Genomic DNA, 23,386 nt, shown 5'->3' with positions numbered 1-23,386 from the left:
GCAGATACTTCTCTCACAAGCTTGGGCTGTTCCAGTGTGTTTTGGTGAGGTCTCAGGTATGGTCTTTGAAGGCGGAATCTAACTTTGGGCTAGTAAAATCACTCTTGAAATAAAACATATGACTTTGTTACTTGATTGCACTTGCATAACTTTCTTTGCTTTCTTGACTGTTTCCTGTGAGTCCTGTGCCCAACACCAAGGCGGGGCTGGTGGTGGTGGTGGTAGTGGTGGTGGTGTTAAACACCTAAGACCCTAATAGGTAACAGGTGTTCAGATGTGCTGACCTGACCTCCAGTTCACAGATGTACCACTGTTGTACTGATCCCTGGACAGTTTCTTCACTGTGTCCTTTTTAGGTTATTTAAATCTCCAGTTCCTCTTCTCTGATCACACAGCTCGCTGCTGCCTCTGATTGTCTTGGACGAAGGCATCACAGGAATCCCTGTGATCAGATGCTTTACATATAGCCCCCTTAGCTCTTCTCTGGCACATTGCCTTGGCAGCTGGTAGTTTTTGCCAGATGTTAGCCAAGAGGGAAGCACTAATTTGAGCAGATGTCCACTATTATCTGGTGTGGGGAGCCTGTTTCAAGTCTCAGGCCCCCAGCCCCCTGCTCTCCTGCCCTGCTACTTGACCCCTAGCTGCACACTCTTTTTTTTTTAAATTTTTTCAATTTATTTATTTTCAGAAAAACAGTATTCATTATATTATATTATATTATATTATATTATATTATATTATATTATATTCACACCCAGTGCTCCATGCAATCCGTGCCCTCTGTAATACCCACCACCTGGTACCCCAACCTCCCAACCCCCCTGCCACTTCAAACCCCTCAGATTGTTTTTCAGAGCACACTCTTGAGTTGCCTGTACCAGTGGTTCAGGTGCTGTGGCTAATGCAACTCAAGGGTAGGACTCCTGTTTGGTTAAGCAAAACAAAGAATTGGTCCCATCTTGATTTTCTCACTTTTCCCTAGTTCTTTCGGGCAATATTCTGTCCAGGTCTGCTTTAGTGATTTCTATATGTTCTGCTAATACAACAGAGTTGTGTTAGTTCTCAGAGCTAAATGGTTGTATTTTATTCTTATTCTTCCCCCCACCTTTAAGATTTAGTTGAGAGGGGCGCCTGGGTGGCTCAGTGGGTTAAAGCCTCTGCCTTCGGCTCAGGTCATGATCCCAGGGTCCTGGGATCGAGCCCCTCATCGGGCTCTCTGCTGGGCAGGGAGCCTGCTTCCTCCTTCTCTCTCTCTGCCTGCTTCTCAGCCTACTTGTAATCTCTGCCTGTCAAATAAATAAATAAAATCTTAAAAAAAAAAAAAAAGATTTAGTTGAGAGAGCAAGACTGCGAGGGGGGGAAGGGTGGAGGGAGAGGGAGAATCTTATGCAGACTCCCCGCTGAGCGTGGAGCCCCACAGGGAGCTCAATTTCACAACCCAGAGATCGTGAGGAGCTGAAACCAAGAGTCAGACGCTTAACCAACCAAGCCACCCAGGTTCCCCTTGACTCTCCTTCTTAACGTTGATTAAAAAGCTGGGTGAAGGATGCCATTTTGCCCCAGACTATCAAATAGAGCCTTTACTTTTTTTCAGGAAAAGCAAAACAAGTAGTATTTGTATGATTTTAAAAAAAGAATTTTTTTGGTAGATGGATATTATTCCTAAGCAAAAATATCTTTGGATTGATAGGGATTTATCTCTCTAAGCAGCTGTATTTCTGGTATTTTCCATGGGCTATTATTACATGACCACTATCCTATTCCTTCTGATGATCATGTTATGAAGGGCAGTTATTTTAGAGACTTTCTTATCATATTTCCTTTCTAGAATTTGGAGAATTCAGTGCAGAGTATTTAATATCTCTGTGCTTTGGTTTGTTTAGTTATGTCAAAATGAGGTATTTCCAAAGTTCTTGAAATATTGGGTTTGATATCTTATGTTTAGGTAATTAATTTAAAAGCTAAGTGAAATAATATGCCATTATGAACTGGCATGAATTGCACAATAGAGTAATTAAATCATCTGAAAAAGCTAAGGATTTTTCATGTACATCTTGAAGGTGCATTACCCTTCCCACCCCACCCTCGCCACATACTTCAAGGTCTAATCTTGTGTCTGAATTGTGATGTGGATAAGCAACTAATGGGACATGATGAATGTGGAAGGAGAGTTTAATGGAGAAGCTGCCAAATGCATTTCCTCAGACTTAGATGCTCCGTCAATTTCTTACTGAAAAGTTTACTTTTCCCCATAGAATTGTAGAGGAGCTTCATTTTAACTACGTAGTGTAGACAAGGTAGTTTTCTTTCTTTGAATTTTTACTTTTTTAATTTGGTGGGTACCCTTCTTTGTAGGTTACCTCATCTGATGTCTCAAAATTGCAATCTGTAAGAGAATGCCGGCTCTTTCATTTGACTAAAACATTATAGTCTTGTATGATGGTTTTAAAAAGTGGGTCATGCCTCTGTATGCTGCCTACAAGAGATTCACTTTAGACCTAAAAACACCTGCACTTTTGAGACATGGAAAACCAGTTATCATGCTAATGGACATCAAAATAAGGCTAGGGTTGCAATTATATCAGACAAACTAGATTTTAAACCAAAACTGTAACAAGAGGTGAAGAAGGGCACTGTGTCATAATAAAGGGCTATATCTAACAAGAGATCTAACAGTTATAAATATTTCTGCCCCCAGCATGGGAGCACCTGGATATATAAGTCAATAACAAACATAAAGAAATGCATTGATAATAATACAATAATAGTGTGGGGCTTTAACATCCCATTTATAGCAATGGACAGATTGTCTAAGCAGGGAAACAATGGTTTTGAGTGACACACTGGACCATATGGATTTAACAGATATATTCAGAATATTTAATCCTAAACCAGCAGAATACACCTTTTTTGAGTGCACATGGACCATTCTCCAGAACAGATCACATACGGGGTCACAATCAGGCCTCAACAAATACAAAAAGATTGATACCACACCATGCTTATTTTCTGACCACAATGCTATGAAACTTAAAGTCGACCACAAGAAAAAATTTGAAAAGTCCACAGATACATAGAGGTTAAAGAACCTCCTACTAAAGAATTAATGGATTTACCAAGAAATTAAAGAAGAATTTTTAAAAATACATGGAAGAAATGAAAATGAAAACAAAACAGTCCAAAACTTTTGTGATGCAGCAAAAACGGTCTGAAGAGGGAAGTAGATAGCAATACAGACCTACCTCAAGAAGCAAGAAAAATCTCAGATACACAACCTAATCTGACACCTGAAGGACCTGGAAAAAGAAAAGAAAATAAAGCCTAAAACCAGCAGAAGAAGGGAAATAATGAAGAGCAGGAGTAAATGATATAGAAACAAACAAAAAAACAGGACAGGTCAATGAAACTAGGAGCTAGTTCTTTGAAAGAATTAATAAAATTGATAACTACCAAGCCAGACTTAACACAAAGAAAAGAAAAAGGACCCAAATAAATCATGAGAAAGGAGCGATCACCACCAATATCACAGAAATAAAATTATAAAAGAATATTATGAAAAATGGTATGCCAACAGATTGGGCAATCTGGAAGAAATGGATAAGTTCCTAGAAATAATCTAAACTACCAAAACTGAAACTAAGAGAAGTATAAAATTGGGTCAAACCCATAACCAGCAAAAAACTGAATCAGAATCAGTAATCAAAAAATCTCCCAACAGGGGACCTAGCTGCCTCAGTTAGTTATACATTTGACTCTTGATTTCAACTCAGGTCATGATCTCGGGGTCCTCAGATTGAGCCCCTCCTTCGGTTCCACACTAGGCAAGGAGACTACTTGGGATTCTCTCTCTCCCTTCCCAGCCCTCTGCCCTGCCCCACTTGCACCCTGTCTCTCAGAACAAAAACAAAGACGTGAAAAAACTCAAACAAAAGTCCAGGGCCAGACGGCTTCCCACAGAAATGTTCTACCTAACATTTAAAGAGTTAATACGTATGTTTCTCAAACTGTTCCAAAAAAATAGAAATGGAAGGAAAATTTCCAAACTCTTCCTACAAAGCCTCATTATCTTGATTCCAAAACTAGACCCCACTAAAAAGGAGAGGTACAGACCAATATCCCGGGTGCAAAACTTCTTAAGAAAATACTAACAAGTCAAACCCAACAGTACGTAAAAATAATTATTCACCACAATCAAGTGGGATTTACTCCTGGGTTGCAGGGGTGACTCAGTATTCACAAATCAGTCAATGGATACACCACATTAATAAAAGAAAGGGTGAGTACCATATGATCCTCTCAACAGATGCAGAAAAAGCATTTAACAATTACAGCATCCTTTCTTGATTAAAATTCTTCACAGGATAGGGTTAAAGGGAATGTACCTCAATATCATAAAAACCATATGTGAAAGACCCACAGCTGATATCAGCCTTAATGAGGAAAAGTGAGTAAAGTCTCAGGATACAAAATCATTGTACAAAAATCTGTTACATTTCTATACACCAATAATGAAGCAGCAGAAAGAGACATCAAGGAATCAATTCCTTTTAAAATTGCCCTTAAAACTATAAGATACCCAGAAGCCAATCTAATCAAAGAAGTAAAATATCTGTACTCTAAAAATTATAGAACAGTTATGAAAGAGATTGAAGTTGATGCCAAAAACAGAAAAAAAAATCCATGCTCATGGAGTAGAAGAGCAAATACTGTTAAAATGTCTGTACTACAGAAAGCAGACTACACATTTAATGCAATTCTTATCAAAATACCACCAGCATTTTTCACAAATCTAACACAATCCTAAAATTTTTATGGAACCACAAAAGACCCCAAATAGCCAAGCGATCTTGAAAAAGAGAAAAAAACTGGAAGCATCACATTTCTGGACTTCAAGTTTACAAAGCTGTAATCATCAAGACAGTATGGTACTGGCACAAAAACAGACACATTTATCGATGGAACAGAATAGAAAACCCAGACATGGATCCAATGTGGTCAGCTAATCTTTAGCAAGGCAGGAAAGAATATCCAGTGGAATAAAGACAGTCTCTTCAACAAATGGTGTTGGGAAAATTGGACAGCAACAAGCAGAAGAATGCAACTAGACCACTTTCTTAACTATACACAAAAATAAATTCAAAATGGAGGAAAAACCAAATTTGAGACAATTTGAAGCAGGTAGCCATCAAAATCCTGGATGAGAACATAGTCAACAAACTCTTTGACATCAGCCATAGCAACTTTTTACTAGACACGTCTCCAGAGGCAAGAGAAACAAAAGCAAAAGTGAGTTATTGGGACCTCATCAAGATAAAAAGCTTCTGCACAATGAAGGAAACAATCGACAAAACTAAAAGCCAGTGTATGAAATGAGAAAATATATTTGCAAATGACATGTCTGACAAAAGGTTAGTATCCGAAATCTATAAAGAACTTAAGAAACTCAACACCCAAAAAAAAAAACAAAAAATCCAGTCAAGAAATGGGTGGAAGACATGAATAGACATTTTTCCAAAGAAGACATACAAATGGCCGACAGACACATGAAAAGATGGTCACCCTCACTCATCATCAGGGAAATACAAATCAAAACTACAATGAGATACCACCTCACACCTGTCAGAATGGCTAAAATTAACACAGGAAACAATAAATGTTGGTGAGGATGCAGAGAAAGGGGACTGTTGGTGGGAATGCAAGCTGGTATAGCCACTCTGGAAAACAGTATGGAACTTCCTCAGAAAATTGAAAATCGAAATACCTTATAACCCAGCAATTACACTATTAGGTTTTCATTCAAAGGATACAAAAATACTGATTCAAAGGGGCACATGCACCCTGATGTTTATAACAACATTATCAGCAATAGCCAAATAATAGAAAGAGCTCAAATATCTATTGCTTGATGAATAGATAAAGAGGATGTGATATATATGTATGTGTGTATACATTTGCATATAACATATATATTATATACATATAACATATATAATATACATATATAACATACATATACAATATACATATATAACATACATATACATATAACAATGGAATATTACTCAGCCATCAGAAAAAATGAAGTCTTGCCATTTGCCACCATCTGGATGGAACTAGAGTATGTTATGCTAGTGAAATAAGGCAGAGAAAGACAGATTCCATATAATTTCACTCATATGTGGAATTTAAGAAACAAAACAGATGAATATATGGAAAAGGGGTAAAGGAAAAGGAAAACAAATCATAAGAAACTGGGTTTTTTAGAAATTTTATTTTATTTATTTTTTATTATTAACATATAATGTATTCTTTGTCTCAGGGGTGCAGGTCTATGACTCAACAGTCTTACACAATACACAGTGCTCACTACAACACATATCTTCCAATGTCCATCAACTGGCCTCCCCATCCCTCCTACCACTCTCTACTCCAGCAATTCTCAGTTCCATAAGAGACTTTTTAAAAAAATATTTTATTTACTCATTTGAGACAGATATACATTAGATAGATAGATAGAGCGAGCAAGTGAGCGAGCAGGAGCAGTGGGGAGGGGCAGAGGGAGAAGCAGACCCCTGCTGAGCAGGGAGCCTCACATGGGGCTGGATCCCAGGACCTGGAGATCATGACCTGAGCTGAAGGCACATGCGTCACCGTCTGATCCTTCCAAGTGCCCCTCCGTAAGAAACTCTTAATCATAGAGAACAAACTGGGGATTGATGGAGGGAGGTGGGGGCATAGATTAAATGTGTGATGGGCATTAAGGAGGGCACTTGTTATGATGAGCAGTGGGTGTTATATGGAAGGGATGAATCACTAAATTCTACTCCTGAAACCAGTATCACACTATATGGTTAACTGAAGTTTAAATAAAAACTTGAAAGACTTAAAAAAAAAAAATTATTTGGAGAACAAATAGAGAGCTCCGTTCTGGATGTGTTGTTGATGAGGGAGACATCTTATGTAAGCAACAGACATTCTAATTCCTCTGTTCTACTTCTTGTATCTTGTGTTTTGATTTTGGTCACAGTAATTGAGTATCTTTTTTCTAAAAGCCATCTTTTATTTACTTTTTTATGCAGATGGCTTAGCAAATTCCTAGGGATATAGTTAGTGCTTAATGAATGTTTAATAATGTTCTCAAAAATAAACCTCTTTTCCTCTCAAAAAACTAAATAAAGAAGCGGGTCCAGGACTGAGGCTCAGCAGTGGGATTTTCCCTTTTCTTATAAACAGGAAGTGATGCAGATGTGCCCAGGGGGCTTCTGGGTAGGTCTTTCAGCCCCTATGAGGTCATTTACTATGACCTCAATGGCTTGTATTCTTAGAAACATAACAAACAAAAACTTAAACAAGTGATTTCAATCAAGTCAGCTGGAATGCACTCATTCCCAGGTGATCGGCCATTAGGAACATACATTCTCTTTCTCAGACAAAATTTTGTTAAGGTCACTTTTGGATGGGGTGTTTAAAAGTATTTAGAAGAGTCTACCAAAGGGACTTGGTGTCCAGAGAATGACATGAAGTAGTCTATGTTCTCTGGGTATAACTCCTACAGGATAAAATGATAATACCTTGTATGTAGGTAATAGTTACTTTCCTGAGTTCTTCCAGTGTTTTTAAGATCATGTAACTTACCTATTGGAGAAGTGTTTCTGCTTTTTCTTTAAATATATTTAATATTCTGGAATAATTTCTGGGCATTTTAAATTATCCCTTTCCTTCTACAGATAAATCTTTTCATTCTTAGCAAGGTGTAGGTCATCCATTCGGGAGATACTTAGCTAAATATTTAACTTAATTTGAGCATCAGGATAAAGATGGTTCTTAAAAATTATAGTACTTACTCTATTATTAAGAGTGTTTCTGTGTTTGAAAAACAGCTAACAAAATGACAGGAAGTTTAGCTTTAAGAATGTTTATTTTGTAAACCCCGCTTGTTAATGTTTCATTTCTTTACTAGTTCTTATCTATCAGCACTAACCTGGGAGGCAAAAGGCCCCTGTGAGTGTGTATGTGTGTGTATATGTGTGTGACCCTTGAACAATATGGATTTTAATTGCACAGGCCCACTTAAATGTGGATTTTTTTATCAGCGCATTATTATAAGTGTCTTTTGTCGTGTGATTTTCATTTCTCTAGCTTATTGTCAGAGTACAGTATGTAATACGTAAAAACATACAAGATACTTGTTAGTTGGTTATGTTATCGGTAAGGCTTCTAGTCAGTAGTAAGCTACCACATTCATATATCCTAAAATTGACCCATTTATCGTGTTTCTGTGGTGACTTTATGTATCTAAGAAGCTGTACTACCATCATCACTATATAAATTCAGAACATCTTTATCACTCAAAATCGATGCTTGGTACCCATGAGCAGTCACTCCCCTAACCCTCTCCTCTCATCCTCAGCCACCACTAGTCTGCTTTGTTTCTGTGGATTTTCCTATTATGGACATTTTGTACAAGTAGAATAATGTAATGTGTGTCCTTTCATGTCTGGCTTCTTAGCATCATGTTTTCAGTGTTTCCAGGTTGAATCAGATATCCATATACTTCATATTCTTTTCTAGGTTAGGTTATATGTCATTCTATAGATAGACATTTTGTTAATCCGTTCATTAGTTGATGGATATGTAGGTTGTTTCCACTTTTTAGCTGTTAAAAGTATTTCTGTAAACATTGATATATAATTTTTATGTGAACATACAGTTTCAGTTCCCTTGAATGTAACTGCCTAGGAGGAGACTTGCTGGATTGGATGGTAATTCCGTGTTTAATATTTTAAGGAACTGCCATTTCCTGTTCCTACCACCAACACATGAGAGTTCCAGTTTCACCACATCCTCACGACACTTGTTACTGCTTGTCTTTTCTATTATAGCTGTCCTAATGGGTAGGACATGCTATCCCATTGTGATTTGGATTTGCATTTTCCTAACAGCTAGTATTGAGTATCTTTTCATGTGATTATTAGCCATTTATGAATCTTCTTTCAAGAAGTGTGTGTTGAAGGTCTTCATTTTAAATTTTTTTTTTCAATGCCCAGTTTTAAGAATTTCTTATAGTTGGTGAACATGTATATAAGGTATATGGGTCTTTGTCAGATACAGAGCTTCCAAGTCTTTTCTCCCAATCTCTGTAGATTGTCTCCATCTTCTTTGGTGTACTTTGAAGCACAGAAGTTTCCATTTTTACAGCATCCCATCTATTTCTCTTTTTCTTTAGTTGTGTTTCTGGTGTCACAGCTGAACTTACTGCCTAACCCAGGCCACAGAGATTTACTATTATGTTTTCTTCTAAGTGTTATATAGTTTAAGCTTCTACACTTAGGTCTGTGACCCACCGGGGGTTATTTTTTGTGTACGATGTGCTGTAGGGGGTCCAACTTCACTCTTTTTTTTTTTTTTTTTTTTAGATTTTATTTATTTATTTGTCAGAGACAGAGGGAGAGAGAGCGAGTGAGCACAGGCAGACAGAGAGGCAGGCAGAGGCAGAGGGAGAAGCAGGCTCCCTGCCGAGCAAGGAGTCCGATATGGGACTCGATCCCAGGATGCTGGGATCATGACCTGAGCCCAAGGCAGCTGCTTAACCAACTGAGCCACCCAGGCGTCCCTCCAACTTCACTCTTAATGCATATGGATGTCCAGGTGTCCCATTTGTTATAAAGCCTTTGACCTGCTGGGTTGTCTTGGCACTCTTGTCAAAAATCCAATTGACCATAAGGGTAAGGGTTTATTTCTGAACTCTAACTTCTTTTCCATTGATCTGTACATCTGTCCTTAAATTACTGCCATGCAGTATTGATTAACTATAGCTTTTAGTAAGTTTTCAAAATGAGAAAACACCAATTTTGTTGTTTTTCAACATTGCATTGGTTATTCTTGGCTCCTTGGATTTACATAGGAATTTTAGATTCAGCTTGCTAATTTCTGTTTGAAAGAAAAAGGAAGGGATTACACCAAATCTATAGATCAGCTTGAGGAGTATTTCCATCTTAACAGCATTAACTCTTTCAATCCATGAACATGGGATGAGTTTTCAATTTATTTAGGTCATCTTTATTATTATTTTTTTTTAACATGGGGCTTTATAATTTTCAGTGAACATCTCTCGTTCTTCTTTCATTAAATTTATGCCTATGTTTTCTTTAAGTAATTTGTGTGTTTGTGATCAGAACCTATTCCAAATGGAATTTTCTCCTCCTTTTCATTTTCAGATTGTACAATGTGAGTGTGGAGAAATACACTTGATTTTCCTACATTGCTCTTGTATCCTGCAGCTGTGGCGTGCTTATTTATCAGCTCTTACAGTTCATGTGGTGGGGGGTCCCCATCCCCTTTCTAACTCCATCTTTGTCACAGGTGATTCTAGAGAACTTATAATGGACTGTGACTTAAGAAAACTTTTCCCCCCTAGGAATTGTAGCTGTGGGACACATCAATGAAGCTATTGACGAAGGGAATCCTTTGAAAACTTTAGACACTCTGCTGTTACCAACTGCTAAGATTAAAAATGTGGATCCAGACTACGCCCAGCACTACCAGGATGTTTTATATCACGCTAAATCGCAGAAACTCGTGGTGAGTTCCAGTAGGTTTTGTTGCTTTTAAATTTATAGAGCGCCTTGTGGAGAGGGGCTGAGAGGAAAGATTTGCTATACTCATTTTCCCTAAAGCATATGAGCTGTTTGTCCCAGCAATTGCCTATGGATCAAAATGGAAATAATGGGGCTCTTTTTATCCTTGTGTCAAACACGAGCTAGAAGGTGGCCCCAGAGCTAATTACTCCTTCTACTTAAACTATAAACTCATTAGTGGTGCTTACTTCTACAGCACATATACTAAAATTGGAACAATGCAGAGAAGATTAGCATGGCCCCTGCGCAAGGATGACACGCAAATCCGTGAAGTGTTCCATATTTTTGGGTTGGGAGAAGAGAAGTGGGGTGAGGGACATTGGGGAGGGTATGTGATATGGTGAGTGCTATGAAGTGTGTAAATCTGGCGATTCACAGACCTGTACCCCTGGGGATAAAAATATATGTTTATAAAAAATTAAAAATTAAAAAAAATTATGCTGAGTGAAATAAGTTAAGCAGAGAGAGTCAATTATCATATGGTTTCTCTTATTTGTGGAGCATAACAAATAGCATGGAGGACATGGGGAGTTAGAGAGGAGAAGGGAGTTGGGGGAAATTGGAAGGGGAGGTGAACCATGGGAGACTATAAACTCTGAATAAAAATTTGAGGGTTTTGAAGGGGCGGGGGCGTGGGAGGTTGGGGTACCAGGTGGTGGGTATTATAGAGGGCACGGATTGCATGGAGCACTGGGTGTGGTGCAAAAATAATGAATACTGTTACGCTGAAAATAAAAAATAAATTAAAAAAAAAGTATCCAAAAAAAAGTTAAAAAAAATAAAATGCCATAAAAAAAATTAAAAGAAAAAAACCTCATTGGTGGTTCACTTCTTGTTCAGAGACCAAGTCATTGCATATTTACTGAGCATATACTGTGTGCTTAGTTCCATGTGTAGCATCTGGTGGGTGTAGGAGGGGAATGACGCAAGGAACATCTAACATTTGAAGTTCTGTGTCCTTATCCTTGAGATGCTTAGAAACTGAGGCAGTGGGCATTCTCATATAGAATAGTTATGTAACTCTGAGGGAAGTATATGTCAAAACGGGTCCTGCACAGAGTGGTGCAGGGACAGTGGATTGTTGGGGGTGAGAGTCCTGAGAGGAGTGGTCATGGAGACAGAACATGCTCCTAAAGGAGAAGGAGGAGCTGGCTTCTGGGGGCTGGAAAGCAAGAGGATGCATGCTGGGAGCACAGGCCCAGGAGCATGTGAGCATGCTTTGTTTTCTGCCTGGGAGGAGACTGACCTGACTCCTTAAAGAGCAAAGGGTTTTTTCCGCGATGCAGAGCTTATACTTACCATGGGAGGAATTCTATAGAACCTTCCCCCTCTTGGAAAGTTATCAAGAGACGAAGTTTATGGCCTCCTCCCTAAGAGTGGGAGTGATGCTCCCAGGGACCTACCCACTCATAGCTTCCATGTCCCAAAGTGCAAACCAAATCCCAAAGGTGTGGATGTTTCCCCTGTATAGGTCTTCACAACCCAGAAACTGCCTCATCGGAAACAGGAAAAGCATCTTTGCCTGGAGCAAACATTTATTGAACACACGCTATTTGCCACGCATGATGTTAAGTGCCTATAGCATACCATCTCATAGAATCATTATAATCCGTAACAGCCAGATGAAGGAAATATCTTTGTTATCATTTTCCAGATAATGGAACTTAGACTATGTAATTTGTCCAAAGCTATCCAAAAAGTAATCGGTTCTGCAAACATGCCCTGGTCTGTCCGATTAAGAAACATATATTGTTGTGCATTAAGGCAGTTGAGAGAGAATGTTTACTGAAGCATTGTAATAGCAAAAGACACAAAACAACGTAAATATCCATCAGGAGTGGACCAGTTAAGTAAATTGTAGTATATCCATACAGTGAAATACTCTGCGGTCATTAAAAAGAATGAGTGAATTCATACTGGACAATCTCCAGTGTGTGTATCATTAAGTAAAACAAAAACAAAAACTAAAAACCAAAAAAATTTCCACATTCCACATGCCTCAAAATGGAACACACGCCAACTGACCATTTGTAAACATATGCTTGCATTTGTGTAAAATATTTCTAGAAGGAAACACCTTCTGGAAGGTGAAATAGAAAGCTGGTGTAGATGAGAGGTGACTTTTTTTTTTTTTTTAAGATTTTATTTTTAGTTACCTCCACAGCCAGTGTGGAACTCAAATTCGCAACCTTGAGATCCAGTCACGTGTTCTACTGACTAAGCCAGCCAGGTGGCCCAGGAGACTTCTTTCTTATTCTGTTGTTGTGCTGTTTGGATTTCATTTTTTTTAGAGTGCATGTATTGCATGCTAAATGTTTCTAAACTTAAAAAAACAAAACAAAAAACAGTGTAAACAACCCACAGAGGACTGTTTCCACTGTAATTAGTTTCTAGAATATGACCTACTGGCCCAGGCAAAGTATTCCCTTCAAAGCAGCTAACCCTCAATGCAAGTTAGTAGAAATATTTTGTTATAATGTAGCCTTGAGCAGTATACGGAAGTATTGCCTCTGGCAAAGAAAATTGAGTGGTGAGGGAAGAAGAAGAAATATTTTTCAGCATTTTAAATTTTGTACTATATACTACCTCTACAAAAATAATTTTAATAAATAAAAATTCAAATGCCTATGTTTACATGTATGTGTGTATATATGTTATATGTGTGTGTACATATATACACACATATACAGATAACCCTACACACACACATATTCTAGTCATCCCACACTACAGAACTGCCTTGTTATAGGTGAAGAAAAATATCCCCGAACATGGGGACTTCTGAGATGTTAGACTTCTGACAGGGACTGCCTTACCCCCTGTGCTTTTAGGATGCCATCAGGTCAGTTGTCCTCATTTGACCTTCACAGCGCTATGGTGCTGGGCACCTCTCACCTGATATGAGGGAATGTGAATGTTAAATTGCAAGCTAGGAAATAGGATGATAAGACTGAAACTCAAGCCTTGGGTCCCCATGTCCCAGGGAGGATGGATTGGGTCTCCGCCTGCTGTTCCCACAGATGGGGCCTTAGCCATGGCACAGGGCACACTTGTCAGCATTGAAAGATAAATTATTTGCTTTGGAGACAGATGGGTACCATTTCAGGATTTGCTTTGTCACAAAATAACCAGAGATTTTAGGCAAATCCCTCACTCTTTGTGCTTCTGTTTCCACATGTGTCAGATGGGTGTAGTAGTGCCTCTCTTACAGGATTATGGTAAGAGTCAAGTGACCCTTTACACATATATGACCCATACATAATATGTCTTTGTATGTTAATGTATTTCTATTTCTGTATGTCTATGTATAGTTATGTGTAATTGCATGGATTATGAATATATATGTGTGTTAGAGTGTTCAGCATTTTGCATGGAGCTATCACAAGAAGTACTTAAATACTGTAGCAAATATTATTGGGGACCCTAATAGTTGCCCCGCAGGTAAGGGCTGAGTGATGACTGTGTCGCATGGTCCTTATGAGATGTACGGATTGTTCCATCCCCAAACCACAGTTAGGATCTTCTGGGTACAGAATAGAGATAGACTTGGATTCCTCTCTGCCCACAGCTACAGGAGGTTTGGCCTTGAGGTGAGCTGGACTCCACATGCTTTCATAGGCAGGCTGTGGAAGAACGCTCCAGAACGTTCCAATCTAATGGCTGTAGGTCAAGATGGAATGTCATAGAACCTCGCCAGAACACTCAGAAGCCTTTACTGAGTGTCCATGCTTTGCCAGCTATCAGGCTTGCTTCCTAAGTCTAAGAACAGTAGCTTTAGTAGTGGAAATAAAGCGTTAGATATGAACCTAAGAATCTGGGTTCTAGCTCAGGCATTAAGCCACATTGGACTTGTAAAATTAGGAGCTTGAACTGTATTGGCAATAGCTAACACAATGAAAACATTACTGTTACAAACAGTGAATCTGATTTGGTTAAATGGTTATTTAAACACCATTTTCTTTCTTTGCCCATTAATTTTGAAACTTGGTTTTCTCAGCTTGTTCTTTCCCTAGGAAAAAATCTGATTCTGGTGTTTTGTTTTGTTTTGTTTTGTTTGGGGGGGGGGTCTCTGTGTATGTTTTTAAATCTGCTATATTGTTATCTAGAAATTCCAGTTTTTGAAGGAGGTGATTCTGTGTCTTGCCTTCCCAAGGTCTGGCCTTGGAAAATATTAGAAAAAAAATTACACTACTAGTATTGTCAGTATAAAGTGAAGTTTGTGTGAAAGTATACAGCTGTTAAAGATCACAAAGATAGTGTCTGCATGGAATTTGTGGCCAGCTTTATGAAAGATTGAGGACCTTGATGTAAGTTGGTGAGAATTCTTAATCCTTATTAATAGTATTTCAAGAGTAACCTTGTCTGGGCACCAAATTCCTTTTGTCTCATGGAGCATGGCATGTCTCATGGCATGGAGTATGTTAGCATGTACCTAGCGGACAACACATTTTCTCTGGCCCTTCACTAGAGGCAGTGAATTGTGAGCTATTTTAAAAATCACATGTTTTCCTTGAGAACTCAGAAATTAGTCCCCCTAAAAAAGCTTGGTTTTGCTCCATGTATATTTGCTATATAGAAGTTGTGTGCTTTTAACAAATAAATATTTCAGCATTTTTCACCCCTAGGTAGAACTGTGTTACATATGGTGACTTTATTTGCAGAAACCAATTCCTTTTATTGAAGTTTTTGTTGTCTTAAAACTTATTTTAGGTTTCTTTTCTTTTTTTAAAGTTTTTCTTTTTAATTTTAAGTAATTTCCAAACCCAGCGTGAGACTTAAACTCACAGGCCAGAGATTAAGAGCCTCTTGCTCTACTGACTGAGCCAGCCAGGTGCCCACAGGTTTCTTTCTCTTGCTTGCTTTAGTGCTTAACTGATTTTTATTCTTCATGTAACCTCGTACCTACTATAAAAGATCTTCATGTGTGTGGTTTCTGTAGGTTTTTTTAAAACTAAATTTAATGAAATAGGAAAGTCTGAACAATAAAACAATTCTTTGAAAATTTTTATTGTTTTGATAGTCACTACAAAGTATATGGTCTATGCACATTCCCATGGACTTGAACATTTATGTCAACAATCCTTCATACCCTTAACCACTAATATCCCATCTCCTATCTAGTATCTAAGCTAAGAGAAAAGTTGTTATTGACTTACAGGAATATACTGGTCATTTAGAACAAAATATTTCCCCTTTAAAAACTACATGTAAGGGAAAAAAATATTGGAGATGTTTTTAAACTTCTAAATGACCTCATGAGTGTGTTCTATTTCAGCTTATTTTTTTTACATGCCCAACTAAAAATAATGTCCAATGTCATACGAGGTACATTGCCTTCTCAGTAAGAATTGAATTGCTTTGGGAATTTATTCATTCACTCAGCAGTGTGATATACAAAGCACGGATCTGGTCCCCACAGATCTCGATAAGACTTAGATCTATAAGAAGCTAAAGAAGGGAGAGTATGAGCCCCTTCTTTACTTGGTGCTTATTTAAGTGTTAATATGTGTATGTAAAGGAACTACATGTAAGTGTCAGAATAAAAATACAAGAAAGGGAAAATCAGACAATCAGAAGAATGGTCCTTTGAGATTTTAAGAAATGGAAAGATTTATGTCGAACATGTTACAAACAGCTTTATGATTGAGAGTCAAGAGCAAAGAGTGGAGAAATCACGATTACAGCAATGCAAGAAGCTTGGCCAGTGCCTACTTGGCAGACAAAGTTTATTGGGAAATAAAGTTGGAAGTAAAGTTGGAAGCCCTGAATGTTGAGCTAGAGATTTACAGTTTATTCCAAAGCAGTAGACAGCCAATGGCAGTTTTTGAACTGTGGGTTTTGAGTGATGTGCTCAATCTACTATCTGAGGATGATTACTCTGGTGGTGGCCAGTGAAATGGAGGAAGGCTGGCAGTGAAGAGAATGACAAGAAGGCAAAGGTAGGACTAGGGTAATGGACCCCAGTGATAAAAATGACTCAGAGGAAGTTGACGAGGTAGCCACCAGCGTGAGAGTGGAAGGAGGCAGAAGAATTAAAAATGACACTGGATAGTGAAAACAAGAGATCTTAGCTTCTCCCTATGCTTCATACTGTCACACCTCTTCTGCTATGCATGACACCTAGAGCAAAAGCCTCATAGAAGTGAGGAAAATGGAGATGTAAAAAGCTTGAAGTATGAGTCGGGCAAATATGTCAGTTGCCCTAAAGAAAATGGTGATGTCTTTGCCCCTGCAGTGACATTCTTAAAACACTGAGAAAGTACTAAATTTAAAAAGTGCTATTGAAATGTTTTATTCTGAAGCAGTATTTCTTAGGAGCTCAAAAATGGGGCCACAGGTTAGAATTCCTTGCACTAGGCATATGTTATCCCAAGAATGCATGTTTTCATGGATAGTCTTCCTCATTCCCTACGATGATTTCACCATCGTAAGGTAAACAGTGGAGTGATCTATGATTTTTGACATGAGAAAATAAAGGAGTGGATCTAGGCAACTATTGAGGCTTCCAAGGCACAAAGCTATGAGATAGACAAAATATAAGCCATCTGCGTTGTTGTAGTAGTAGTTGGCATGGTGAATAATAAGTATGACATTGCTCGGAGCAAAGCAAATGGTAAAAATCACAAGAACGAGGAGACTCGCTTTAACATAGCACAACCATCTGTCATCATATGTATTAAGCCTCCGAATGATGGCTGTGTAGCAGTAGATAACAACCACAAAGGGAATTAAGAATCCAAAGACCGCCAAGGACACGAAGTAGTAGAGTTGGAAGGGAGATGAAGACTCGCATGTGTTGTGGACATCATGGCAAGTGGTGATATCCTGCTGGACAAGGTAATACTCCTGCTTTAGGATGAGAAATGGCAGCAGGTATAAGAAAACCATTGCCCACACCAATCCACATGTCACGAAGGCATAGGTGCGCTTGGGCAGCGCTCGGTAAGTAAAAGGATGAACAATGGCTAGGTAGCGGCTGATACTAATGCAGGCAAGGAGCAGAATGGAGCAGTACATGTTGCCATAGAAGATGACTGTGGTGGCCCGGCACATGAGCTCTCCGAACACCCAGTTGTTGCCATTGAGATGGTAAGCTATCTTAAAGGGGAGTGTGACACAAAAAAGAAAGTCTGCAATAGCCAGGCTGGTGTAGAAGATGGTCATACAGATAGATCTGGTCCTGAAGAAGAGCATCCACAGGGTCACGGCATTGGCCGGCGTACCTACTGCAAACACCAGGATGTAGATGGCAGGAATCAGTTTGGTACTTAAGGGGCTGCCCAGGTACCCCACGGTAGCATTATTCACACGAAGATGGGACATGCTTTCTTCAGGGCACTTAATTTTTACAGGTGTGGTAGTTCCTGTCCAGCCTTCTATGGCAGAAAGGGGGAAGTCTTCAAAAGAATTGAAGGGGTCCCCACGGAAGGTCTTAATAGGTAAGGTTGGTTTTGCCAAGATGCGTACATCATTCTCTGCACCTGTAATTGAGAAGAAGTATTAACATGGAGCATTGCCAAGTCCATGGCTATGGTTCAAGAGACAATAAAACTAAAAGCTTTAGGCTACATAATTTCTGTAGTTATAGAATTGAGGATCATTTTTATTTTAAAAAATCAGGCAATTGTGTGGTGAAAAATAATGAATACTGTTATGCTGAAAATAAAAAATAAATTAAAAAAAAAATCAGGCAATTGACGGAATGCATTTGGTACATATCCTATGCACCAACACTGTGCTCGCCCATGCAGGGACAAAAATGAGATGGCAACTGCTTGCATGTGGGAAGTTTATAATACTGCTGGAGAAAACAGTAATAGCACATCAGACCTCTACAGGCCAATATCAGGTCAACTATAAATCGTATAGGCATTCAGACAGTAGTTAACAGATTTAAATGTTTGAGCAGAATGTCAGGAAAAAGATGAACATGAGCAAAGATGAGCAAGGGTCATAAAGAGATGGGAATGAATAGATGAGTAAGAATCTGGTAGATGAAATATGGACAGAGGCATAATGTGGGAGAGTATGGGCTGTGGGACCATCAGATGAGTTAATTCAGCAAATGTTTATTGCATACTTAAATGCCAGGAATAGAGTTTTAAATAAACTCTAGGTCTTCAACTGTTAAACTAGTAGAGAAGATCCACAAAAACGTGGTATCGTGTTAGGCTCACAAGGTCTGAGGGATGAAAGAGTAGTTTCCAGCCAAATCTCTGAAGGGCCTCTTACCTGTACTAAGAAATGACATGACCATTCTTAGATGCTGGGGTCATGCACACACAAAACTACAGACAGAGGCATGGCCATTGTGGTAGACAGCATGATGGGTCCCCAAGAGTCCATCTGCTAATGCCAGGAACCTTTGAATATGTTATTTTATATGGCAAAAGGACTTAGCAGATGTGATTTAGGGTCTTCAGGCATGAGTGTCCTGGATTGGCTGAGCAGGCCAAATGTAATCCCAAGACTCCTTATAAGAGGGAGGCAAGAGAGTCAATGTCAGATATTTAAAGATGCTGTGCTGCTGGCTTTGAGGATGAAAGGGAGAGCCATAAACCAAAGAATGCAAGTGATGTCTAGAAGCTGAAAAAAAAAAAAAAAAGGCAAGACAATAGGTTCTAGAGTCTCCAAAATGAACACAGCCTGGCTGACACCTTGACTTCAGGACTTGTGACCTCCAGAAATATAATCTGGATTGTTTGAAGCCACTCCGTTTGTGGTAATTTGTTCCAGCAGCAATAGTAGGTTCATATAACCCTGATTTAACTTATATTTAAAATGACTTGGTGACTGTGTAGAGAATAGACTGAAAAGGTAAGAAATTAGAGGCAAGGGAGATGCATTCGGAGCCTCCTGTAGTCATTCAAACTCAAGGTGGACAGTAATGGATTAGAGCAACGACAGTAGAAAGGGGTAGAGGAACACTTGAGGCTGATGGCAGTTCTGAGGACCTGGCATCCAGTTGGCTCTGGTGGCAGTGGGGGGAGGCAGGAGGCAGGCTTCCTCTCTAGATGATGTTAGGTGAGAAGATGGAACAAGGGGCAAGAGTAGAAGAAACAAAGGAAGAAAAGATGGAAATAGAGAATAAAGTGAATGATCTCATGTCACTGTAGAGTGACAAATGGTAATCACACCACACAATGTGTAGAATTGTTGAATCACTCTGTTGTGCCCTTGAAGCTAATGACACGCTGTATGTCAACTATAATTTAAAAAACTATGAAAATTAGAAATGGAACAAAAAGAAACAGAGACACAACCATGTACTTTAAATGTTGGGCATTGGTTGGCAGGCTAATTTTAATAATCCTAATTCATGTAAGACCAATTTCAAAAACATAATAGACCTTAATGCTCAAACCTATTTCTCATTATAGAATTTTCCCAAAAATTATCCTTGAGATGTACAGGAAGTAGATCCTATAAAATGTCTAAGATGAACTTTCATGGTGATTTCAGACCTCATATTAATTTAAAATACCATTGTTCTGCCAATTACATCTTTTCCCATGACCTCTGAATTCCTACATGTTGAATACTTGGACTTAGTGATTAGTAACCTGGTTCTCATTCAAAGCCAGTTTCCCTTCCTGCTTTAATCTCTAGCAGTTGGCCCCCAGGTGAAACTGAAGGCTTCCTTATAACCTTGAGATTGCACAAACTGAATTCAGTGTGTAAAACAGAAAGTGTTGCCTGAACAAGTAGGGACAGAAAGGTGTTCGTGTGTCATTTACGGGAGGGTAGATTAATGAAAAAGAAAGAAACACCTGGGAAGAGTTCTTGTGTGCCAGAGTTCTTGTGAACTCTGAAGGTGTGTTGCGTAATGTTTAAGTTCAGCCGCACAAATCCTCCTCAATTTTGCATTTTGGAAAATGCTTAAATTTGACATGACCCATAGAGAAGGGCCTTGGGAAGTAGGCACAAAGCTGGAAGACTGTGGCTGAAGAACATGGTGTACAAGATATTTCCTTTCAAGATCTGATAAGACAGCTGTGGAAGTGAAGTGTTTGTCAGTTTGCAGAAAATTCCTGTGGTTAAGCAAGACATGGTGTCTAAAAACAGGGTAAACAGTGGCTCTATGAAGAAGTCTTAAGTCCTTTTTCCATGAGAATTCCAGATCTGGTTCAACTTGAATAAGTCTTGTATTCCTTAGAGTCTGGTGTGCCTTAAGTGTAGTTCTCAATGTTAAATTTTATATATTTAAAAAATTTTCATTGAATTCTTAATAGTCTTCCACTTGGCAGAATGTTTCTGAAATGTTTTTAACTTGGGGAAAGGCCTGAGAAAGGGACTGATTGAGGGCAACCGGATTTCAGCCTCTAAGCAATCGGTTCTTCATGCATGTTTCTCCCCCACCCACGGGAGAAGGGAAGTGCACTGCTTTTTCCTTTGTCACCTTTAAATGTCCCCTGTTTGCCTCTATGAAACCCCACCAACCAGCATCTTGAAGGAGCCCCCTTCACAAACCGCTTTTCTTTTTGCTTTTCTGCTGTATTTGCCTTCATCCACACCCAGAAAGAAGAGTCACTTGCCCTTTTCATGAATCTACAGATGTGCTATTGCCCTGAGTGGGTTCTCTTGGAACTCTCCTACAATCACCTTGGCAATTGAAACAACATTCCTTTATGGAGGCTTAGTTTTGTTGTATTTCTATTTATTCTACTTCAGCGCTGTCCCTCACCCCAGCTCTCCTGCTCCTAACAATACTGGCAGGAGAATGCGTGGCAGTAAGAAAAAAAAGTTGGGGTTCCAGACCTATTGCAAACTGGTTTATTTTGGAGTAAGCAGGAGATGACAGCCTAACATTGTGTTGAGTGAAATAGGAAACACATAAAGAGTTGAATAATAGTATCTGGGAGATCTCATTTCTAAAACTAAAAAATCTTGTGAAAGTAGGGAAAACTCCATGATACAAGAGAAAGTAAAAAAAAAAAAATTTGATTAAGAAACATTAACTTGTTAGTACTACTTATTGAAAGACCACTCATTCGTTCTAGGAATATTCTTGCTTCCCCCCATTTGTGCTTTAAGAGAATGTATAAACATGGGATTTTTAAAATTTCTTGGAAATGTGCTATCTTTGCTGATTTGGAGGAAATTCTTACAAAATCAGAATATTCTCGCAAAGAAAATTTGATTCTTAATTCTAGAGATCTAAAATCTTGACCACGCCACAAATAATTAAATTGAAGCAGAGAACATTAATTAGTCTTTGGCAAGGTTTAAAACGAGCGAACAGACCCCAGCTACTCACTTCCATGATGCTACCTTTAGTGAGAAACAATTAAACTCTGCCTTTAGGGTTGCAGATTGTGGGAAATGCAAAGAAAATGGGATGTAGTTCACTCTTGCTACACAAACCAGCACCCCCAATATGCCCCGTAAGAAAAGAGCTTACCGCTTTGACAAAAAGTAGGCGACAGGAGCATTACTCCAGCAGCGGCAAAGATGAGGGCTTTCATCGTGGTGACCTGAGTCCCGTTTCCCAGCTGTTATTAAACATATAGAACTAGGGAGCACGGTTCCACCTCAGTCTCATGTGTTAACAGCAAATGGAAGTCTTCGTCTCTGCTTAAGAGTGTGCTGTCCTGGGCTCCACAGACTGGGAAACTTGCCCAGGTCCTCTGGAGGGAAAGGGTGTGACGGTACTCATGTTACAGTGCGCATGACTCAGGCTGAGCTCTGAGCACATTACTTTGTCCCCAGAGAAAATCATTTAACTCTTACCCACCCCTAATATAACAATCCATTCTGAGTAGATGCTGTAATTCCCAACCAGTGTGCTTCTGCGCATGGAAAGAATGTAGGTGACATACAGCCCTTTCCAGAAGTAAATTGAGAGTAGATGCCGAGTAGCAGTCGGTTTTGACTCTGTCACATATCGCAATTTTATCCATTTAAAAAACACAGTCCCACAGTGTCGTTTCCACTCAGAACCTGAGCTGTCAGAATTTATCCTTTCCTTATCCTTCCAGCTCTTTCAAATCTTAATTCTTAAACCCTTTACATAATTATAAATCAAATGGATCGTGGAAAACAAGCATTTTTTAGGAATTTAAATGTAAGAGCTTGACTACTTTGAAAATTCTCCATCAGTGTCACATTGGTCTGAATTTGTCATCCCTTCTTGGCCAGACTTGGTTTCGTGGTGTTTGATTTTGCCATAACTCAGCATCCTCGTTGGTTCAACTGAAGTGATGAGACAACATTGAAACGCAGAGAACTCTCTCTATTCTGGGGTTGTTGGTGAGCAGGTCTATAATAAGGTTTTTTCTTTAATTTTGGCAAAATAGGTGTAACATACAATGGATCATCTTAATCATTAAGTGTCCAACTCAGTAATGTTTAAATATGATCACATTGTTGCACAATATACAAGCCTTTGTGAGTAGTGATTTCCCAGAGGATATGATTTAATGTGCAGCTAAAAAAAAAAAAAAGGCATTGTCGGAGATTTTTCTGTAATTAACACAACTTAAGTGTAAACACCAAGCCAAACAATCCAAATGCATGCTGCATATAGAATGGGGCAAGAATCGGAAAATGCAGGTTTTGCTTAAGACTTACAGGCTGAGGGATAAGCCAGGAAGGAATTGATCTGTGTAAACTTTGCACACTTGATTAAATTATGTCACTGGAATTTTACAATCAAAAGTCAATGTCTGGTACTTCAACTACATAATATATGATAACAGAAGCTGAGACTTGAAAGCTGTTATATTGTAGCAGTAAAAACCAAAATGCCA

The 23,386-nt window shown here is 38.8% G+C and overlaps 2 protein-coding genes and 1 long non-coding RNA gene across 5 annotated transcripts in view; 2 read left to right on the top strand and 1 right to left on the bottom strand.

Moving 5' to 3' along the window:
• The window catches only part of IQGAP2 (IQ motif containing GTPase activating protein 2), a 287,935-nt gene that overhangs the window by 186,514 nt on the left and 78,035 nt on the right, over positions 1-23,386 (top strand). For all 3 annotated transcript variants that reach the window (XM_082724767.1, XM_082724769.1, XM_082724768.1), the window contains one exon: positions 10,418-10,581. In XM_082724767.1, coding sequence (XP_082580893.1) covers positions 10,418-10,581 — 164 coding nt within the window. The remainder of the gene's footprint in view (positions 1-10,417; positions 10,582-23,386) is intronic.
• Positions 15,629-22,298, bottom strand: F2RL2 (coagulation factor II thrombin receptor like 2). The gene is made up of 2 exons (XM_082724808.1): positions 22,039-22,298; positions 15,629-18,118 (listed from the first exon to the last, which is right to left on the bottom strand). The coding sequence occupies exons 1-2, from the start codon at positions 22,100-22,102 to the stop codon at positions 17,046-17,048; spliced, it is 1,137 nt and encodes a 378-aa protein (XP_082580934.1). The 5' UTR covers positions 22,103-22,298; the 3' UTR covers positions 15,629-17,045.
• On the top strand, positions 18,125-18,550 carry LOC309861707. Its single transcript, XR_014310149.1, has 2 exons — positions 18,125-18,257; positions 18,328-18,550. It is a non-coding gene; the product is annotated as an uncharacterized lncRNA (long non-coding RNA).

This window comes from Mustela nivalis (genome assembly GCF_964662115.1).
Source record: "Mustela nivalis genome assembly, chromosome: 3".
NCBI lineage: Eukaryota > Metazoa > Chordata > Mammalia > Carnivora > Mustelidae > Mustela > Mustela nivalis.
The sequence above is the reverse complement of the archived record's forward strand: the minus strand, read 5'-3'. Positions and strand labels throughout refer to the sequence as shown.